At 37.3% G+C, this 19305-nt stretch overlaps 1 protein-coding gene across 3 annotated transcripts in view; it reads right to left on the bottom strand.

Annotated features, from left to right (window-relative positions):
• Positions 1–19305, bottom strand: part of GRIA4 (glutamate ionotropic receptor AMPA type subunit 4) — a gene marked incomplete at its 3' end in the record, with an annotated part of 508329 nt that overhangs the window by 130000 nt on the left and 359024 nt on the right. For all 3 annotated transcript variants that reach the window (XM_079928097.1, XM_079928096.1, XM_079928098.1), the window contains exon 5: positions 4340–4393. In XM_079928097.1, coding sequence (XP_079784223.1) covers positions 4340–4393 — 54 coding nt within the window. The remainder of the gene's footprint in view (positions 1–4339; positions 4394–19305) is intronic.

Genomic DNA, 19305 nt, shown 5'->3' with positions numbered 1-19305 from the left:
TCACACCAATTAGAATGGGCATCATTAGAAAATCTACAAACATTAAATTCTGGAGAGGGTGTGGAGAAAAGGGAACCCCCTTGTATTGTTGGTTGGAATGTAAATTGATACAGCCTCTATGGAGAACTCTATGGAGGTTCCTTAATATAACTAAAAGTAGAATTACTATATGACCCAGCAATCCCACTACTGGGCATATACCCAGAGAAAACCATAATTCAAAAAGACACACATACTCCAATGTTCATTGCAGCAGTATTTACAATAGCCAGGACATGGAAGCAACCTAAATGCACATTGACAGATGAATGGATAAAGAAGATATGGTACATATATACAATGGAATATTACTCATCCAGAAAAAGGAACGAAATTGAGTCATTTGTAGAGATGTGGATGGATCTAGTGACTGTCATACAGAGTGAAGTGTCAGAAAGAGAAAAACAAATATTGTATATTAACACATATATGTGGAACCTAGAAAAATGGTACAGATCAACCAGTTTGTAGGGCAGAAATTGAGACACAGATGTAGAGAACAACTGTATAGACATCAAGGGGGGACGTGGCGGGGGTGGGTGGTGGTTGTAGTGTGATGAATTGGGAGATTGGGATTGACATATATACACTAATATGTATGAAATGGATAACTAATAAGAACCTGCTATATAAAAAAATAAAATAAAATTCAAAAATAAATAAATAACTAAATAAATATAAAAATAAAAAAAGAAAAATAGTGGTGAGAGAAGACATCCTCATGTTAAATGAAAAACTTTCAGCTTTTCAACATTAGATATGATGTTAGATGTGGGCTTGTCATACATGGCCTTTTTTATAGTGCAGTATGTTCCTTCTATACTCAGGTTCTTGAGATTTTTTTATCATGAAATGATGTGAATTATGTCAAAAGCTTTTTCTGCCTCTATTGAGATGATCATATGATTTTTATTCTTTTTGTAATGTGGTGCCATCACATTGGTCAATTCGCTGATATCAAACCATCCTTGCATCTCTGGGCAAATCCCTCTTGATCTTGATATGATCTTCGTTCCATCCTTTTAATGTACTGTTTAATTTGGTTTGTTAATATTTTGTAGAGGATTTTGCATCTATGTTCAACAATCAGTCTGAAATTTACTTTTTTTGTAGTGTCATTGTCTGGCTTTGGTATCAGTGTAATGTTGGCCTTGAAAGTAAATTTGGAAGTGTTCTCTCTGCTTCTATTTATTGGAATAATTTTAAAAGTTTTGGTAATTATTCTTGTTTAAAGGTTTGGTAGAAATTATCCATGAAGCCATATGGTCCTTGACTTTTTTGTGGAGGAGTGATTTGGTTACTGATTCAAACTACTCTCTTGTTATTGGTTAGTTCAGATTTTCCTTTTAATTATAATTCATGCTTGATATGTTTTATGCTTCTAGGTATTTATTCGTTTCTTCTAGGGTATATAATTTGTCAGTATTATTGTTCATAGTAGTTTCTTATGATCTTTAGTATTTCTGTGGTATTAGCTGCAATTGATCTTCTTACCTTTATGATTTTTAAAAGTTTTCTTTTTCCTTTGTCTAGTTAAAGATTTGTCAATTTTGTTTATCTTTTAAAACTACCTTCATCGATATTTTCTATTGTCTTTTTAGTCTCTATTTCATTTATCTCCACTTTGATCTTTGTTATTTCCTTCCCTCACCTAAATTTGAGTTTAGTTTTTTCTCATTTTTCTAGTTCCTTGAGGTATAAAGTTCTTTATTTGATTTCTCTATTTTTATTTAATGTTGGCATCTATTTCTATAAACTTCCCTTTTAGAACTGCTTTAGGTGTATTCTATATGTTCTGGCATGGTATGTTTCCATTTCCAATTGCATTTGTCTCAAGGTACTTTTTTATTTCACTCTTGATTTCTTTTGACCCAATGGTTGTCAGGAGCCTTTGGCTAATCTCCACATATTTGTAGATTCTCCAGTTTTTTTCTTGTAATTAATTTCTAGTTTCACACCACTGTGGTCATGTGGATGCATGTCCCATTGGCTTTTGGACCTAGGTGTTTTTGAGGGGCTCTCTCTTGAGTGGCAGCCTTAAAAACTGAGGTGTTAAACATGTGGTCCAAGTCCTTTGCTCTTCATGTAGAAGCTGAGGGTTGGGGATTCCCTTCCAATTGTATGGCACTATGCTGGGAGTAGTGTTTATGGAAAGAGTGTGCCTCACCCTTTCCAACCCATTTCTGTGTGGGTGTTTGCTCAGCTGCCTGATGTGTAGGAGTCATTCAGCTAGTTTCTGGATTTTTCTCAGAGGAATTGCTCTGTATGTGTGTCTGTGGAAGGAAGGGAGTTTAGGAGCTTCCCTTGTCTCCATCATAATCCCTCCAACTAAATCAGTCTTTTCTACTTCATATGTTGTTACTTAGTCGTTATATAGATGACTTGAATGTGATGCCATCTACTAGGGCTGTTTAATACAGGCTGTTATACCCATTAGGATATTATAACTATTAATTCTTTTAATTTTGTATTGGTTTGTCAATGTCAGCAATTCCGTTCTGGCATGATAATCTGTAACATATTGTCTTTTTTTTTCCTTCTGAATTCCATTGTTTGGAAAGAATAGATGGTATTAAAACCTTCTATTTGCTAGAGTCTCCTTGTATAATGTCATTGTGACATTATAAGTCACATCAATAAATGTCTCTCTTTTTCTCTTATGGTGATTAATATCAGGATATATTTGCTTTAAGATTTATAGTTTTATAAAATATTTTGAAACATCCAGACTACAGGCCTACTAAAAGCAATGGAAAAAACAAGTAAAAATTTCTCAGTATTTTCATGATAATATTAAGTAACAAAATTATACTTTATTCAAGAAACACAATACAATAAAACTTTAGAGTTTACTGATGTATTTTAATATCTCAACTCCATAGTGAAACCTAGTTCACTAAAGACTTAAAATTCCTGTCTCAAAGTATGATGGCCCACTTGCCACATGAAAAGAGTGGATGAATATGAATCTGTTTTGCAGCATTTTGTTCTTTCCATGCTTTGAGTGCAAGATCCTCACCAAAGAAATATGTGGTGGGAAAAGAGGAAAAGGAGAACACATTCTTAACTTCTCTAGGATAAACCACTTTTGAGATCAAGCCCTTAGGGAAGATATGATACTGCCCTTTTTATCAGGGTACTCTGATAAATCAAGGAGAATGGCCCTCTGCATGGTCAGTTTTCCCCCGCACTTGCAAAGTTAACAAGAAATACTTGAGCCTTGCCAAGAAATCTAAAAGGACTTGACTTACACCTTTAAGAATTTTATACTAATGCCTGTATGTTGTACAAACAATAAACATCTATATATATGTGAAAAGTTGACAGTATTAAAATAATTTGGATTACTCCCAACAAAAGACTTTCTTAAATAGCCATTTCAAACTTGTTTTTCATAAAATTAAAAAACATGGGTCATCAATTTTAATCATTCTTGTAATACATCTAAGTATTGACAATCTTCATCCATAGAGTAGCACATTTATCATTCACACAGACAAAAGGCCATTATCTAATTTGCCAAGTAATATCATAGTAAAACAAACATTATAATTAGCTTTAAAGGTCACTATGGCAGATATCAAGCTTATCTGCACCAAAATATATTGAATTAGAAATATGATCACTGTGATTAATGAAATACAATTGTTTTAAAGGAAAGACAAGAAAAATTTAACAAAATTTTTCCACCATTTGAGCTACCACCTCCTCCCCTTTAGTGTGCAGTGTGCATCTGCATTATACATTAATATATTACCTAGATTCTCTTAGAAGACCCAGGAATGCCCACTCACAAAAAAAAAGAAAGAAAGAAAGAAAGAAAAAGAAGCAATTTCCTACTGGCACCAGCAAGCTAACTACTTAGGAGATTAGGAGATAACATTCCTCTCTCAATCCTGTAAGGGGTCACAATGACCCACTATTGCCTTGTTGGACTATGTAAACTGTCAATATGTTACTTTGATTCATAACCCTTTATCTCAAAAAATTATGTTTTGACCTCTAAGTTGTGCAGAAAATCTCGTTGCTTTGACCTCTAATGGGCAGAACAGTCCTCAGAGCTTTCTGAAAGACTAACTAGCAGGTTATAATCCTCAGGTAGGCCTAAATAAAATTTTCCATTTCTTTCTTAGATTGACCATTAATTTTTTTGTGGACACATAAGAGTACTATCCTATGTGTTATAAAAAGCTTAGTAAGTAATATAGTTTAATAATAGAGCACTATTTCAAGGCACAGTTAACATAATCTTGAATGTCTGAGCAATTCTTATGAAAAATAGAAAATAAAGAGTTCTTACCAAGTTTGCAATGATATAATGGTAGCCTTTAACATGCTTTCCAACACTCACAATCTGTGAAGATATAAGGAAATATGAGAAAACCAATTTAACTTTACTGAATGATCATATTTTTAAAAACAGAATTTTAACTATTCTAGCATAATGCCATGTGGAAACATGTTGAGAAAATGATATCGTTTCTCTTATGAAAGTGATTTATCCTAATTATAAGAAATTCATAAGCCACACTAAAAATTAAGTGGTTGAAGTAAAAAAAAAACAAAAACCCTGTAATTTCAATCCCACTGTATAAATGACCAATCATTTCATTATATCTTGTTCAGAAAACTACTATGCTATAATCCCCTCAAAGAGAATGACAATGTTATGAGACAAACCAATAGTTTACATATATTTCTAAAAAAGAATACTTTAACATAAGAAAGAAAATTATTTTCGTTCAAAGAACTTAGATGTACTTAATTTATTGATGATTTATAAGAATTCATGATAGACTGTTAGGTGCCTCAACTGGTGAGAATCATTTTCTATGAGTAGATTGGATCGTTGTCCTGAAAAGCAGGTAAGATTTTTCTAGGCAAAATCTCTGTTTTTAGATACCTCTGATACCACAGAATACCTAGGTAATTCTCACTTTCCTATGGATATAGCAATATTTTATTATGATAAAAAGAATAAGGACAGGGGACCTTGAAGATGGCGGAAGAGTAAGACGCGGAGATCACCTTCCTCCCCACAGATACACCAGAAATACATCTACACGTGGAACAACTCCTACAGAACACCTACTGAACGGTGGCAGAAGACCTCAGACCTCCCAAAAGGCAAGAAACTCCCCACGTACCTGGGTAGGGCAAAAGAAAAAAAAAGAAAAAACAGAGACAAAAGAATAGGGACGGCACCTGCACCAGTGGGAGGGAGCTGTGAAGGAGGAAAAGTTTCCACACACTAGGAAGCCCCTTCGCGGGCGGAGACTGCGGGGGGCGGAGGGGGGAGCTTCGAGCCGCGGAGGAGTGCACAGCAATGGGTGCGGAGGGCAAAGCGGGGAGATTCCCGCACAGAGGATCGGTGCCGACCGGCACTCACCAGCCCGAAAGGCTTGTCTGCTCACCCGCCGGGGCGGGCGGGGCTGCGAGCTGAGGCCAGAGCGCAGGGAGAGGACTGGGGTTGGCGGCTTGAACATAGCCTGAAGGGGTTAGTGCACCACGGCTAGCTGGGAGGGAGTCCGGGGAAAAGTCTGCACCTGCCGAAGAGGCAAGAGACTTTTTCTTCCCTCTTTGTTTCCTGGTGCGTGAGGAGAGGGGTTTAAGAACGCTGCTTAAAGGAGCTCCAGAGACGGGCGCGAGCCGCGGCTAAAAGCGCGAACCCCAGAGACGGGCGCGAGCCGCGGCTAAAAGCGCGGACCCCAGAGACGGGCGGGAGACGATAAGGCTGCTGCTGCCGCCACCGAGGGGCCTGTGTGCGAGCACAGGTCACTCTCCACACCGCTCTTCCGCGGATCCTGTGCAGCCCGCCACTGCCAGGTTCCCGGGATCCAGGGACAACTTCCCCGGGAGAACGCACAGCGGGCCTCAGGCTGGTGCAAAGTCACGCCGGCCTTTGCCGCCGCAGGCCCGCCCTGCACGCCGTGCCCCTCCCGCCCCGCCGGCCTGAGTGCGCCAGAGCCCCCGAATCAGCGGCTCTTTTAACCCCGCCCTGTCTGGGCAAAAAACAGACGCCCTCCAGCGACCTACACGCAGTGGCAGGGCCAAATCCAAAGCTGAGCCCCTGGAAGCTGTGAGAACAAAGAAGAGAAAGGGAAATCTCTCCCAGCAGCCTCAGAAGCAGCGGATTAAAGCTCCACAATCAACTTGATATACCCTGCATCTGTGGAATACCTGAATAAACAACCAATCATCCCAAATTAAGGAAGTAGACTTTAGGAGCAAGACCTATGATTTTTTTCCCTTTTCCTCTTTTTGTGAATGTATATGTGTATACTTCTGTGTGAGATCTTGTCTGTATAGTCTTGCTTCCACCATTTGTCCTAGGGTTCTATCCGTCCATGGTTTTTTTTAAAAATGTTTTTTCTTAATAATCAATTTTAATTTTAATAATGTTATTATACTTTATTTTCTTTCTTTCTTTCTTTCTTTCTTTCTTTCTTTCTTTCTTTCTTTCTTTCTTTCTTTCTTTCTTTCTTTCTTTCTTTCTTTCTTTCCTTCCTTCCTTCCCTCCTTTAGACAACGAATCATCCCAAATTGAGGAGGTGGTCTCTGACAGCAAGATTTATGATTTTTCCCCATTTACCTCTTTTAGTGAGGGTGTATGTGTATGCTTCTGTGTAAGATTTTGTCTGTATAGCTTTGCTTCCAACATTTGTCCTAAGGTTCTATCTGTCCTTTTTTTTTTTTTAAATAAGAATTTTTTAATTCAATAATTTTATTATACTTTATTTTATTTTTACTGTATCTTCTTTCTTTCTGTCTTTTTTCCTTCTTTCCCTCCTTCCTTCCTTCCACCCTCCCTCCCTCCCTCCTTTCTTTCCTTCTTGCCTTCTTTGCTTCTTTCTTTCTTTCTTCCTTCCTTCCTTCCCTCCTCCTTTCCTTCTTTCTTTCCTCATACTTCTGCTAATTCCCTCTACTTTTTCTCCCTTTTATTCTGAGCCGTGTGGATGAAAAGCTCTTGGTGCTCCAGCCAGGAGTCAGGGCTCTGCCTCTGAGGTAGGAGAGCCAACTTCAGGACACTGGTCAACAAGAGACCTCCCAGCTCCACATAATATCAAACGGCGAAAATCTCCCAGAGACCTCCATCTTAACACCAGCACCCAGCTTCACTCAACGACCAGCAAGCTACAGTGCTGGACAACCTATGCCAAACAACTAACAAGACAGGAACACAACCCCACCCATTAGCAGAGAGGCTGCCTAAAATAATAATAAGGCCACAGACACCCCAAACACACCACCAGACGTGAACCTGCCCACTAGAGAGACAAGATCCAGCCTCATCCACCACAACACAGGCACTAGTCCCCTCCACCAGGAAACCTACACAACCCACTGAACCAACCTTAGCCACTGGGGAAAGACATCAAAAACAGCAGGAACTACGAACCTGCAGCCTTCAAAAAGGAGACCCCAAACACAGTAAGATAAGCAAAATGAGAAGACAGAAAAACACACAGCAGATAAAGGAGCAAGATAAAAATGCACCAGACTTAACAAATGAAGAGGAAATAGGCAGCTTACCTGAAAAAGAATTCAGAATAATGATAGTAAGGATGATCCGAAATCTTGGAGATAGAATGGACAATAGAATGGACAAAATGCAAGAATCAGTTAACAAGGACCTAGAAGAACTAAAGATGAAACAAGCAACGATGAACAACACAATAAATGAAATTAAAAGTACTCTAGATGGGATCAATAGCAGAATAACTGAGGCAGAAGAACGGATAAGTGACCTGGAAGATAAAATAGTGGAAATAACTACTGCAGAGCAGAATAAAGAAAAAAGAATGAAAAGAACTGAGGACAGTCTCAGAGACCTCTGAGACAACATTAAATGCACCAACATTTGAATTATAGGGGTTCCAGAAGAAGAAGAGAAAAAGAAAGGGACTGAGAAGATATTTGAAGAGATTATAGTTGAAAACTTCCCTAATATGGGAAAGGAAATAGTTAATCAAGTCCAGGAAGCACAGAGAGTCCCATACAGGATAAATACAAGGAGAAATACACCAAGACACATATTAATCAAACTGTCAAAACTTAAATACAAAGAAAGCATATTAAAAGCAGCAAGAGAAAAACAACAAATGACACATAAGGGAATCCCCATAAGGTTAACAGCTGATCTCTCAGCAGAAACCCTACAAGCCAGAAGGGAGTGGCAGGACATACTGAAAGTGATGAAGGAGAAAAACCTGCAGCCAAGACTACTCTACCCAGCAAGGATCTCATTCAGATTTGATGGAGAAATTAAAACCTTTACAGACAAGCAAAAGCTGAGAGAGTTCAGCACCACCAAACCAGCTTTACAACAAATGCTAAAGGATCTTCTCTAGGCAAGAAACACAAGAGAAGGAAAAGACCTATAATAACGAACCCAAAACAATTTAGAAAATGGGAATAGGAACATACATATCAATAATTACGTTAAATGTAAATGGACTAAATGCTCCCACCAAAAGACACAGATTAACTGAATGGATACAAAAACAAGACCCATATATATGCTGTCTACAAGAGACCCACTTCAGACCTAGAGACACATACAGACTGAAAGTAAGGGGATGGAAAAAGATATTCCATGCAAATGGAAACCAAAAGAAAGCTGGAGTAGCAATTCTCATATCAGACAAAATAGACTTTAAAATAAGGACTATTAAAAGAGACAAAGAAGGACACTACATAATGATCAAGGGATCGATCCAAGAAGAAGATATAACAATTGTAAATATTTATGCACCCAAAATAGGAGCACCTCAATACATAAGGCAAATACTAACAGCCATAAAAGGGGAAATCGACAGTAACACATTCATAGTAGGGGACTTGAACACTCCACTTTCACCTATGGACAGATCATCCAAAATGAAAATAAATAAGGAAACACAAACTTTAAATGATACATTAAACGAGATGGACTTAACTGATATTTATAGAACACTCCATCCAAAAACAACAGAATACACATTTTTCTCAAGCGCTCATGGAACATTCTCCAGGATAGATCATATCTTGGGTCACAAATCAAGCCTTGGTAAATTTAAGAAAATTGAAATGGTATCAAGTATCTTTTCTGACCACAATGCCATGAGACTAGATATCAATTACAGGAAAAGATCTGTAAAAAATACAAACACATGGAGGCTAAACAATACACTACTTGATAATGAAGTGACCACTGAAGAAATCAAAGAGGAAATAAAAAAATACCTAGAAACAAATGACAATGGAGACAAAACGACCCAAAACTTGTGGGATGCAGCAAAAGCAGTTCTAAGGGGGAAGTTTATAGCAATACAAGCCCACCTTAAGAAGCAGGAAACATCTAGAATAAACAACCTAACCTTGCACCTCAAGAAATTAGAGAAAGAAGAACAAAAAAACCCCAAAGCTAGCAGAAGGAAAGAAATCATAAAAATCAGATCAGAAATAAATGAAAAAGAAATGAAGGAAACAATAGCAAAGATCAATAAAACTAAAAGCTGGTTCGCTGAGAAGATAAACAAAATAGATAAACCACTAGCCAGACTCATCAAGAAAAAAAGGGAGAAGACTCAAATCAATAGAATTAGAAATGAAAAAGGAGAGGTGACAACTGACACTGCAGAAATAAAAGAGATCATGAGAGATTACTACAAGCAACTCTATGCCAATAAAATGGACAATCTGGAAGAAATGGACAAATTCTTAGAAATGCACAACCTGCCAAGACTGAATCAGGAAGAAATAGAAAATATGAACAGACCAATCACAAGCACTGAAATTGAAACTGTGATTAAAAATCTTCCAACAAAGAAAAGCCCAGGACCAGATGGCTTCACAGGCGAATTCTATCAAACATTTAGAGAAGAGCTAACACCTATCCTTCTCAAACTCTTCCAAAATATAGCAGAGGGAGGAACACTCCCAAACTCCTTCTACGAGGCCACCATCACCTTGATACCAAAACCAGACAAGGATGTCACAAAGAAAGAAAACTACAGGCCAGTATCACTGATGGACATAGATGCAAAAATCCTCAACAAAATACTAGCAAACAGAATCCAACAGCACATTAAAAGGATCATACACCATGATCAAGTGGGGTTTATTCCAGGAATGCAAGGATTCTTCAATATAGGCAAATCTATCAATGTGATAAACCATATTAACAAATTGAAGAAGAAAAACCACATGATCATCTCAATAGATGCAGAGAAAGCTTTTGACAAAATTCAACACCCATTTATGATAAAAACCCTGCAGAAAGTAGGCATAGAGGGAACTTTCCTCAACATAATAAAGGCCATATATGACAAGCCCATAGCAAACATCATCCTCAATGGTGAAAAACTGAAAGCATTTCCACTAAGATCAGGAACAAGACAAGGTTGCCCACTATCACGTCTCTTATTCAACATAGTTTTGGAAGTTTTAGCCACAGCAATCAGAGAAGAAAAGGAAATAAAAGGAATCCAAATCGGAAAACAAGAAGTAAAACTGTCACTGTTTGCAGATGACATGATACTATACATACAGAATCCTAAAGATGCTACCAGAAAACTACTAGAGCTAATCAATGAATTTGGTAAAGTGGCAGGATACAAAATTAATGCACAGAAATCTCTGGCATTCCTATATACTAATGATGAAAAATCTGAAAGTGAAATCAAGAAAACACTCCTATTTACCATTGCAACAAAAAGAATAAAATATCTAGGAATAAACCTACCTAAGGAGACAAAAGACCTGTATGCAGAAAATTATAAGACACTGATGAAAGAAATTAAAGATGATACAAATAGATGGAGAGATATACCATGTTCTTGGATTGGAAGAATCAACATTGTGAAAATGACTCTACTACCTAAAGCAATCTATAGATTCAATGCAATCCCTATCAAACTACCACTGGTATTTTTCACAGAACTAGAACAAAAAATTTTGCAATTTGTATGGAAACACAAAAGACCCCGAATAGCCAAAGCAATCTTGAGAACGAAAAAAGGAACTGGAGGAATCAGGCTCCCTGACTTCAGACTATACTACAAAGCTACAGTTATCAAGATTAATGGAACAGGATAGAAAGCCCAGAGATAAACCCACGCACATATGGACACCTTATCTTTGATAAAGGTGGCAGGAATGTACAGTGGAGAAAGGACAGCCTCTTCAATAAGTGGTGCTGGGAAAACTGGACAGGTACTTTTAAAAGTATGAGATTAGATCACTCCCTAACACCATACACAAAAATAAGCTCAAAATGGATTAAAGACCTAAATGTAAGGCCAGAAACTATCAAATTCTTAGAGGAAAACATAGGCAGAACACTCTATGACATAAATCACAGCAAGATCCTTTCTGACCCACCTCCTGGAGTAATGGAAATAAAACCAAAAATAAACAAATGGGACCTAATGAAACTTCAAAGCTTTTGCACAGCAAAGGAAACCATAAACAAGACCAAAAGACAACCCTCAGAATGGGAGAAAATATTTGCAAATGAAGCAACCGACAAAGGATTAATCTCCAAAATTTACAAGCAGCTCATGCAGCTCAATACCAAAAAAACAAACAACCCAGTCCAAAAATGGGCAGAAGACCTAAATAGACATTTCTCCAAAGAAGATATACAGACTGCCAACAAACACATGAAAGAATGCTCAACATCATTAATCATTAGAGAAATGCAAATCAAAACTACAATGAGATATCATCTCACACCAGTCAGAATGGCCATCATCAAAAAATCTAGAAACAATAAATGCTGGAGAGGGTGTGGAGAAAAGGGAACACTCTTGCACTGCTGGTGGGAATGTGAATTGGTTCAGCCACTATGGAGAACAGTATGGAGGTTCCTTAAAAAGCTACAAATAGAACTACCATATGACCCAGCAATCCCACTACTGGGCATATACCCTGAGAAAACCGAAATTCAAAAAGAGTCATGTACCAAAATGTTCATTGCAGCTCTATTTACAATAGCCCGGAGATGGAAACAACCTAAGTGCCCATCATCGGATGAATGGATAAAGAAGATGTGGCACATATATACAATGGAGTATTACTCAGCCATAAAAAGAAACGAAATGGACCTATTTGTAATGAGGTGGATAGACCTAGAGTCTGTCATACAGAGTGAAGTAAGTCAGAAAGAAAAGACAAATACCGTATGCTAACACATATATATGGAATTTAAGGGGAAAAAATGTCATGAAGAACCTAGGGGTAAGGCAGGAATAAAGACGCAGACCTCCTAGAGAACGGACTTGAGGTTATGGGGAGGGGGAAGTGTGAGCTGTGACAGGGCGAGAGAGAGTCATGGACATATACACACTAACAAACGTAGTAAGGTAGATAGCTAGTTGGAAGCAGCCGCATGGCACAGGGATATTGGCTTGGTGCTTTGTGACAGCCTGGAGGGGTGGGATAGGGAGGGTGGGAGGGAGGGAGACGCAAGAGGGAAGAGATATGGGAACATATGTATATGTATAACTGATTCACTTTGTTATAAAGCAGAAACTAACACACCATTGTAAAGCAATTATACCCCAATAAAGATGTTAAAAAAAAAAAAAAGAATAAGGACAAAACAACATCAAGAGACTTTTCCTTCTGCTACATTAATCTTTCCTATGAATGTTTTTTAGAAATGTTTAGAAAATTAGAAACTAAGAAAGTTTAGAAAAAAGTAATCAGATATTTTAAAAAGTGCAACTTTATTTCCGTACTAGAAATTAAAATTCTTATTTTGTGAAACTGAAAATTTCTTTAATTAGAGAAACTCTAATGACAGTTACTAATGAGCAGCTTTGTAGCCTCATTGGTGTCCTCAAAGGTAACAACACAATATAAGATTTACATATACTTTTATTATTATTTTTTTACGGTACGCAGGTCTCTCACTGTTGTGGCCTCTCCTGTTGCGGAGCACAGGCTCCGGACACGCAGGTTCAGTGGCCATGGATCACGGGCCCAGCCGCTCCGCGGCATGTGGGATCTTCCCAGACCAGGGCACGAACCTGTGTCCCCTGTATCGGCAGGCGGTCTCAACCACTGCGCCATCAGGGAAGCCCTACATATACTTTTTTCATTAAAGAAAAAATTGAGTTATTTTTGGTATTTTAATATCTTCTAAAATAATTCTTTGTAAATTAGTGACTTGTGTATGAAACACAGGAAAACCATTTTATTTTATTATTATTTTTTTCAAGATAGCAGAAGCAGCTTTATTCTGAAGCTTGCATAGCTTTGCACAAATAAAGCATTGGTGATATCTAGTATTTTAAAAGTTGCCGTATGAGTATTACATGTTTAATTAATAAAACAATTCAATTTAATGAAATGTTTAGATAATCCCAGAAATGTTTCAACAGAACTTCAGTCAGAGACATTCACGGTGAGAATTACTGCTAGTAAGTACCAGCTTATTCCAAACAATATTTGTGAACTAGGGAGCTACAATAGGGTTCTCATTTCCATTCTTATTCATGTCCCATAACCACACTTTCATGCAGGTGCAAATTTTATTCCTGAGAGATTGGAGTTAATTTGTGCAATATTGTCACCTTGCAAGCTGCCCAGCACCAGAAACAACCTATCTTATTTATAGCTGAAAAGGAAAACAGCTGGAGGCCAACAGATGCACTAACTGTCACTGTTTACATTCTACTCCACTCCTTGGTTAGTTTTTAACCAGAGCCAAGTTGGCCTCATGTTAACTCCCCCGTTTTATATGCTCACCTGCTCTTCCCCTTCTACCAATCTATTTTTCCCAAGGGGTCCAATCCAGTTTTTGTTTTTTTTAAATTTTTATTGGAGTATAGTTGATTTAAAATGTTGTGTTAATTTCTGCTGTACAGCAAAGGGAATCAGTTATACATATACATGTATCCACTCATTTTTAGATTCTTTTCCCATATAGGTCATTACAGAGTACTGAGAAGAATTCCCTGTGCTATACAGTAAGCCCATACTAGTTATCTATTTTATATATAGTAGTGTGTATATGTCATTCCCAATCTCCCAATTTGTCTCTCTCCCCTTTTTCCCCTCAAGTTTGTTTTTTGATTGGGTTGTTCGTTTTTTTGATATTGAGCTGCATGAGCTGTTTGTATATTTTGGAGTTTAATCCCTTGTCAATTGCTTCATTTGCAAATATTTTCTCCCATTTTGTCGGTTGACTTTTCATTTTGTTTATGGTTTCTTTGTTGTGCAAAAGGTTTAAGTTTAATTAGGTCCCATTTGTTTATTTTTGTTTTTATTTTTATTACGGTAGGAGGTGGATTGAAAAGATCTTGCTGTGATTTATGTCAGAGAGTGTTCTGTCTATGTTTTCCTGCAAGAGTTTTATAGTATCCAACCTTACAATTAGACCTTTAATCTGTTTTGATTTGATTTTTTTTGGTATGGTGTTAGGGAGTGTTCTAATTTCATTCTTTTACATGTGGCTGTCCAGTTTTCCTAGTACCAGTTATTGAAGAGACTGTCTTTTCTCCATTGTATATTCTTGCTTCCTTTGTCATAGATTAGTTGATCATAAGTGTGTGGGTTTATCTCTGGACTTTCTATCCTGTTCCATTGATCTATATTTCTGTTTTTGGACCAATACCATACTGTCTTGATTACTGTAACTTTGTAGTATAGTCTGAAGTCTGGGAGTCTGATTCTTCCAGCTGTGTTTTTCTTTCTCAATATAGCTTTGACTATTCAGGGTCTTTTGTGTTTCCATACAAATTGTAAAATTCTTTGTTCTAGTTCTGTGAAAAATGCCATTGGTAATTTGATAGGGGTTGCATTGAATCTGTAGATTGCTTTGGGTAGTATAGTCACTTTGATAATAACAATTCTTCCAATCCAAGAACATGGTATATCTCTCCATCTGATCTGCTTGTGTCATCTTTGATTTCATTCATCATTATCTTATTGTTTTCTGAGTATCTCCTTAGGTGGGTTTATGCCTAAGTATTTTATTCATTTTGATGCAAGGATAAATAGGATTGTTTCCTTAATTTCTGTTTCTGATCTTTCATTGTTAGTGTATAGGAATGTAAGAGATTTCTGCATATTAATTTTATATCCTGCAACTTTACCAAATTCATTGATGAGTTCCAGTAGTCTTCTGGTGGCATGTTTAGGGTTTTCTATGTACAGTATCAGGTCATCTGCAAACAGTGACTTTACTGTTTTCTTTTACTTTTCTTTTTCTTCTCTGGTTGCCATGGCTAAAACTTCCAAAACTATGTTGAATAATAGTGGTGAGAGTGGGCACCCTTGTATTGTTCCTGATCTTAGAGGAAATGCTTTCAGTTTTTCACCATTGAGAATGATGTTGGCTGTGGGTTTGTTGTATATAGCCTTTATTATGTTAGGTAAGCTCCCTCTGTGCCCACATTCTGGGAAGATTTTATCATAAATGGGTGTTGAATTTTGTCAAAAGCTTTTGCTGCATCTATTGAGATGATCATATGGTTTTTATTCTTCAATTTGTTAATATGGTTTATCACATTGATTGATTTGCATGTACTGAAGAACGCTTATCTCCCTGGGATAAATCCCACTTGATCACAGTGTATGATCCTTTTAATGTGTTGTGGTTTATGTTTGATAGTATTTTATTGAGGAGTTTTGTGTCTATGTTAATCAGTGATATTGGCCTGCAACTTTCTTTTTTTGTGATATCTTTGTCTGGTTTTGGGATCAGGGTGTTTGTGGCCTTATAGAATGAGCTTGGGACTGTTCCTCTCTCTGCAATTTTTGGGAAGAGTTTGAGAAGGATAGGTGTTAACTCTTCTCTAAATCCTTGGTATAATTCACCTTTGAAGCCATCTGGTCCTGGATTTTTGTTGTTGGAAGATTTTTAATCACAGTTTCAATTTCATTATTTGTGATTTGTTCATATTTTCTATTCTTCCTGGTTCAGTCTTAGAAGGTTGTATCTTTCTAAGAATTTGTCCATTTCTTCCAGGTTGTCTATTTTATTGGCATAGAGTTGCTTATAGTAGTCTCTTATGATCCTTTGTATTTCTGCAGTGTCAGTTGTAACTTCTCCTTTTTCATTTTTAGTTTTCTTGATTTGAGCCCTTTCCCTTTTTTTCCTGATGAGTCTGGCTAAAGGTTTATCGATTTTGTTTATCTTCTCAAAGAACCAGCTTTTAGTTTCATTGATCTTTGCTATTGTTTTCTTCATTTCTATTTCATTTATTTTTGTTCTGATCTTTATGATTTCTTTCTTTCTACTGATTCTGAGTTTTGTTTGTTCTTCTTGCTCTAGTTGCTTTAGGTGTAAAGTTAGGATGTTTATTTGAGATTCTTCTGAGGCAAGATTCTAGTGGTATAACCTTCCATCTTAGAACTGCTTTTGCTGCATCACATAGGTTTTGGATTGCTGTGTCCCTAGGTCTTTTTTTTTTTTTTCATCTTTGATTTCTTCAGTGATCCACTGGTTGTTTATTAACATATTATTTAGCTTCTATGTGTTTGGTTTTTTACATTTTTTTCTGTAATTAATTTCTAATCTCATAGGGTTGTCAGAAAATATGCTTGATATTTCAATTTTCTTAAACTTACCAAGGCTTGATTTGAGACCCAAGATGTGATCTATCCATGAGAATGTTCCATGCACAGTTGAGAAGAAAGCGTATTCTGCTGCTTTCTGATGAAGTGTTCTATAAATATCATAGTCTGCCTGTTCTAATGTGTCATTTAAGGCTTTTGTTTCCTTACTGATTTTCTGTCTGGATGATCTGTTCATTGACGAAAGTGGTGTATTAAAGTTCCCCACTATTATTGTGTTTTTGTCAATTTCTCCTTTTATGGCTGTTAGCATTTGCCTTTTATATAAAGGTGCTCCTATGTTGGGTGCATATATATTTACAAATGTTATATCTTCTTCTTGTATTGATCACTTGATCATTATGTAGTGTCCTTCCTTGTCTCTTGTAACAGTCTTTAAGTCTATTTTATCTGATATGAGTATTGCTACTCTAGCTTTCTTTTGATTTCCATGTGCATGGAATACCTTTTTCCAACCCCTCATTTTCAGTCTGTATGCATCCTAGGTCTGAAGTGGGTCTCTTGTAGACAGCATATGTATGGGTCTTGTGGTTTTTTTTATTGGAGTATAATTGCTTTACAATGTTGTGTTAGTTTCTGCTGTACAACATTGTGAATCAGCTATATGTATACATATATTCCCTCACTCTTGGACCTCCTTCCCACCTACCATCCCACCTATGTAGGTCATCACCAAGCTGAGCTCCCTGTGCCATACAGCAGTTTCCTATGGGTCTTGTTTTTGTATGCATTCAGCCAGTCTATGTCTTTAGGTTGAAGCACTTAATACATTAATATTTAGGGTAATTATCAATATATATGTATCAATATGTAAGTTCCAATTGCCATTTTCTTCATTGTTTGGGTATTTTTTTTTTGTCCCTTCCATGCCTCTTTTGTTCTCTTCTCTTGCAGTTTGATCACCATCATAAGTTCTGTGTTTGGGTTGCTTTTTCCTTTTTTTATGTGTACCTATTGTACTTTTTTGGTTTCCATTTCCGGTTTGGTTTTGATAAAGTAGTATATATATATATATATATACACACACACACACACACACACACACACACACACACAAAGTTGTTTTAGGTTGCTGGTCTCTTAATTTCAAATGCATTCCCATTTCCTGCATTTGTACCCTCCTCTTCTTACGGTTGCTTGTTTTAATATCCTATTTGTGTATGGATGATTTCCTTTACCAGTGAGCTTTCCCATTTGTAATTTTCTTGTTTCTCATTGTGGCCTCTTTTTTATCCCTGAACAGAGAGGTTCCTTTAGGATTTGTTGTAAAGCTGTTCTGGTGCTGCTGAATTCTCTTAGCTTTTGCTTATCTGTAAAGTTGTTGATTTTTATGTCATATCTGAATAAGCATCTTGCTGGGTAGAGTATTCTTGGTTGTTGGTTTTTCCCTTTCATCACTTTAAATATATCATGTTACTCCCTTCTGGCCTGCAGAGTTTCTGATGAAAAATCAGCTGATAATATTATGGGAATTCCCTTGTATGTTATTTGTTGCTTTTCCCTTGTTGCTTTTAATATTTTTTCTTTGTATTTAATTTTTGTTAGTTTGATTAATGTATGTCTTGGCATGTCTCTCCTTGAGTTTATCCTGTATGGGACTCTCTGTGCTTCCTTGAGTTGGGTGAATATTTCCTTTTCCATGTTAGGGAAGTTTTGGACTATAATCTCTTCAAATATTTTTTTCAGGCCCTTTCTCTTTCTCTCCTTTTTCTGGGAACCATAAAATGCAAATGTTTGTGTGCTTAATGTTGTCCCAGTGGTCTCTGAGACTGTCCTCATTTCTTTTTATTCTTTTTTCTTTATTCTGTTCCACAGCAGTGATTTCCACCACTCTGTCTTCCAGCTCATTTACTCATTTTCTGCCTCAGTTATTCTGCTATTGATTCCTTTAGTGTATTTTTCCTTTAGGTTGTTGTGTTGTTCATTTCTGTTTGTCTGTTTGTTAAATCTTCTATTTTTGTTGTTGTTGTTGTTGTTGTTGTTAATCATTTCTTGTATCTTCTCAATCTGTGCTTCCATTCTTTTTCCAAGATCTTGGGTCATCTTTACCATCATTACTCTGAATTATTTTTCTGGTAGATTGTCTATCTCCTCTTCATTTAATTTTTCTTGTAGGTTTTTATCTTGCCCCTTCCTCTGCAACATATTTATCTGTCATTTCATTTTGTCTGCCTTATTGTGTTTGTGGTCTCCTTTCTTCAGGCCACAGGGTGTTAGTTCCTCTTGCTTCTGGTGTCTGCCCCCTGGTTTGTGAATTTGGCCCTGGGGCTTGTGCAGGCTTCCTGATAGGGGGGGGACTGATGCCTTCCCTCTGGTGGGTGGAGTTGGTTCTTGTCCCTTTGGTGGATAGGGTCATGTCAAGTGGTGTATTTTGCGGTGTCTGTCAGCTTAGTATGACTTTAGCCAGCCTGTCTGCTGATGGGTGGGGCTGTTTCCCCGGTCTTGTTGGTTGTTTGGCCTGAGGCATTCCAGCACTGGAGCCTGCAGGCTTTTGGGTGGGGTCAGGTCTTGGTGTCAAATGAGGACCTCTTGGAGATCTCACACAGATTAATATTCCCTGGAACCTCTGATACTAGTGTCCTTGCCCCATGGTGAACTACAGCCAACCCCCGCCCTCCCAGGAGACCCTCCAAGACCCCTAGGTAGGTATAACCCAGGTTCCTATGGAGGTACTGCTTTGTGCTCAGTCCCAGTGCA

This window comes from Stenella coeruleoalba (assembly GCF_951394435.1).
Source record: "Stenella coeruleoalba genome assembly, chromosome: 8".
In the NCBI taxonomy this organism is placed as follows: domain Eukaryota; kingdom Metazoa; phylum Chordata; class Mammalia; order Artiodactyla; family Delphinidae; genus Stenella; species Stenella coeruleoalba.
The sequence above is the reverse complement of the archived record's forward strand: the minus strand, read 5'-3'. Positions and strand labels throughout refer to the sequence as shown.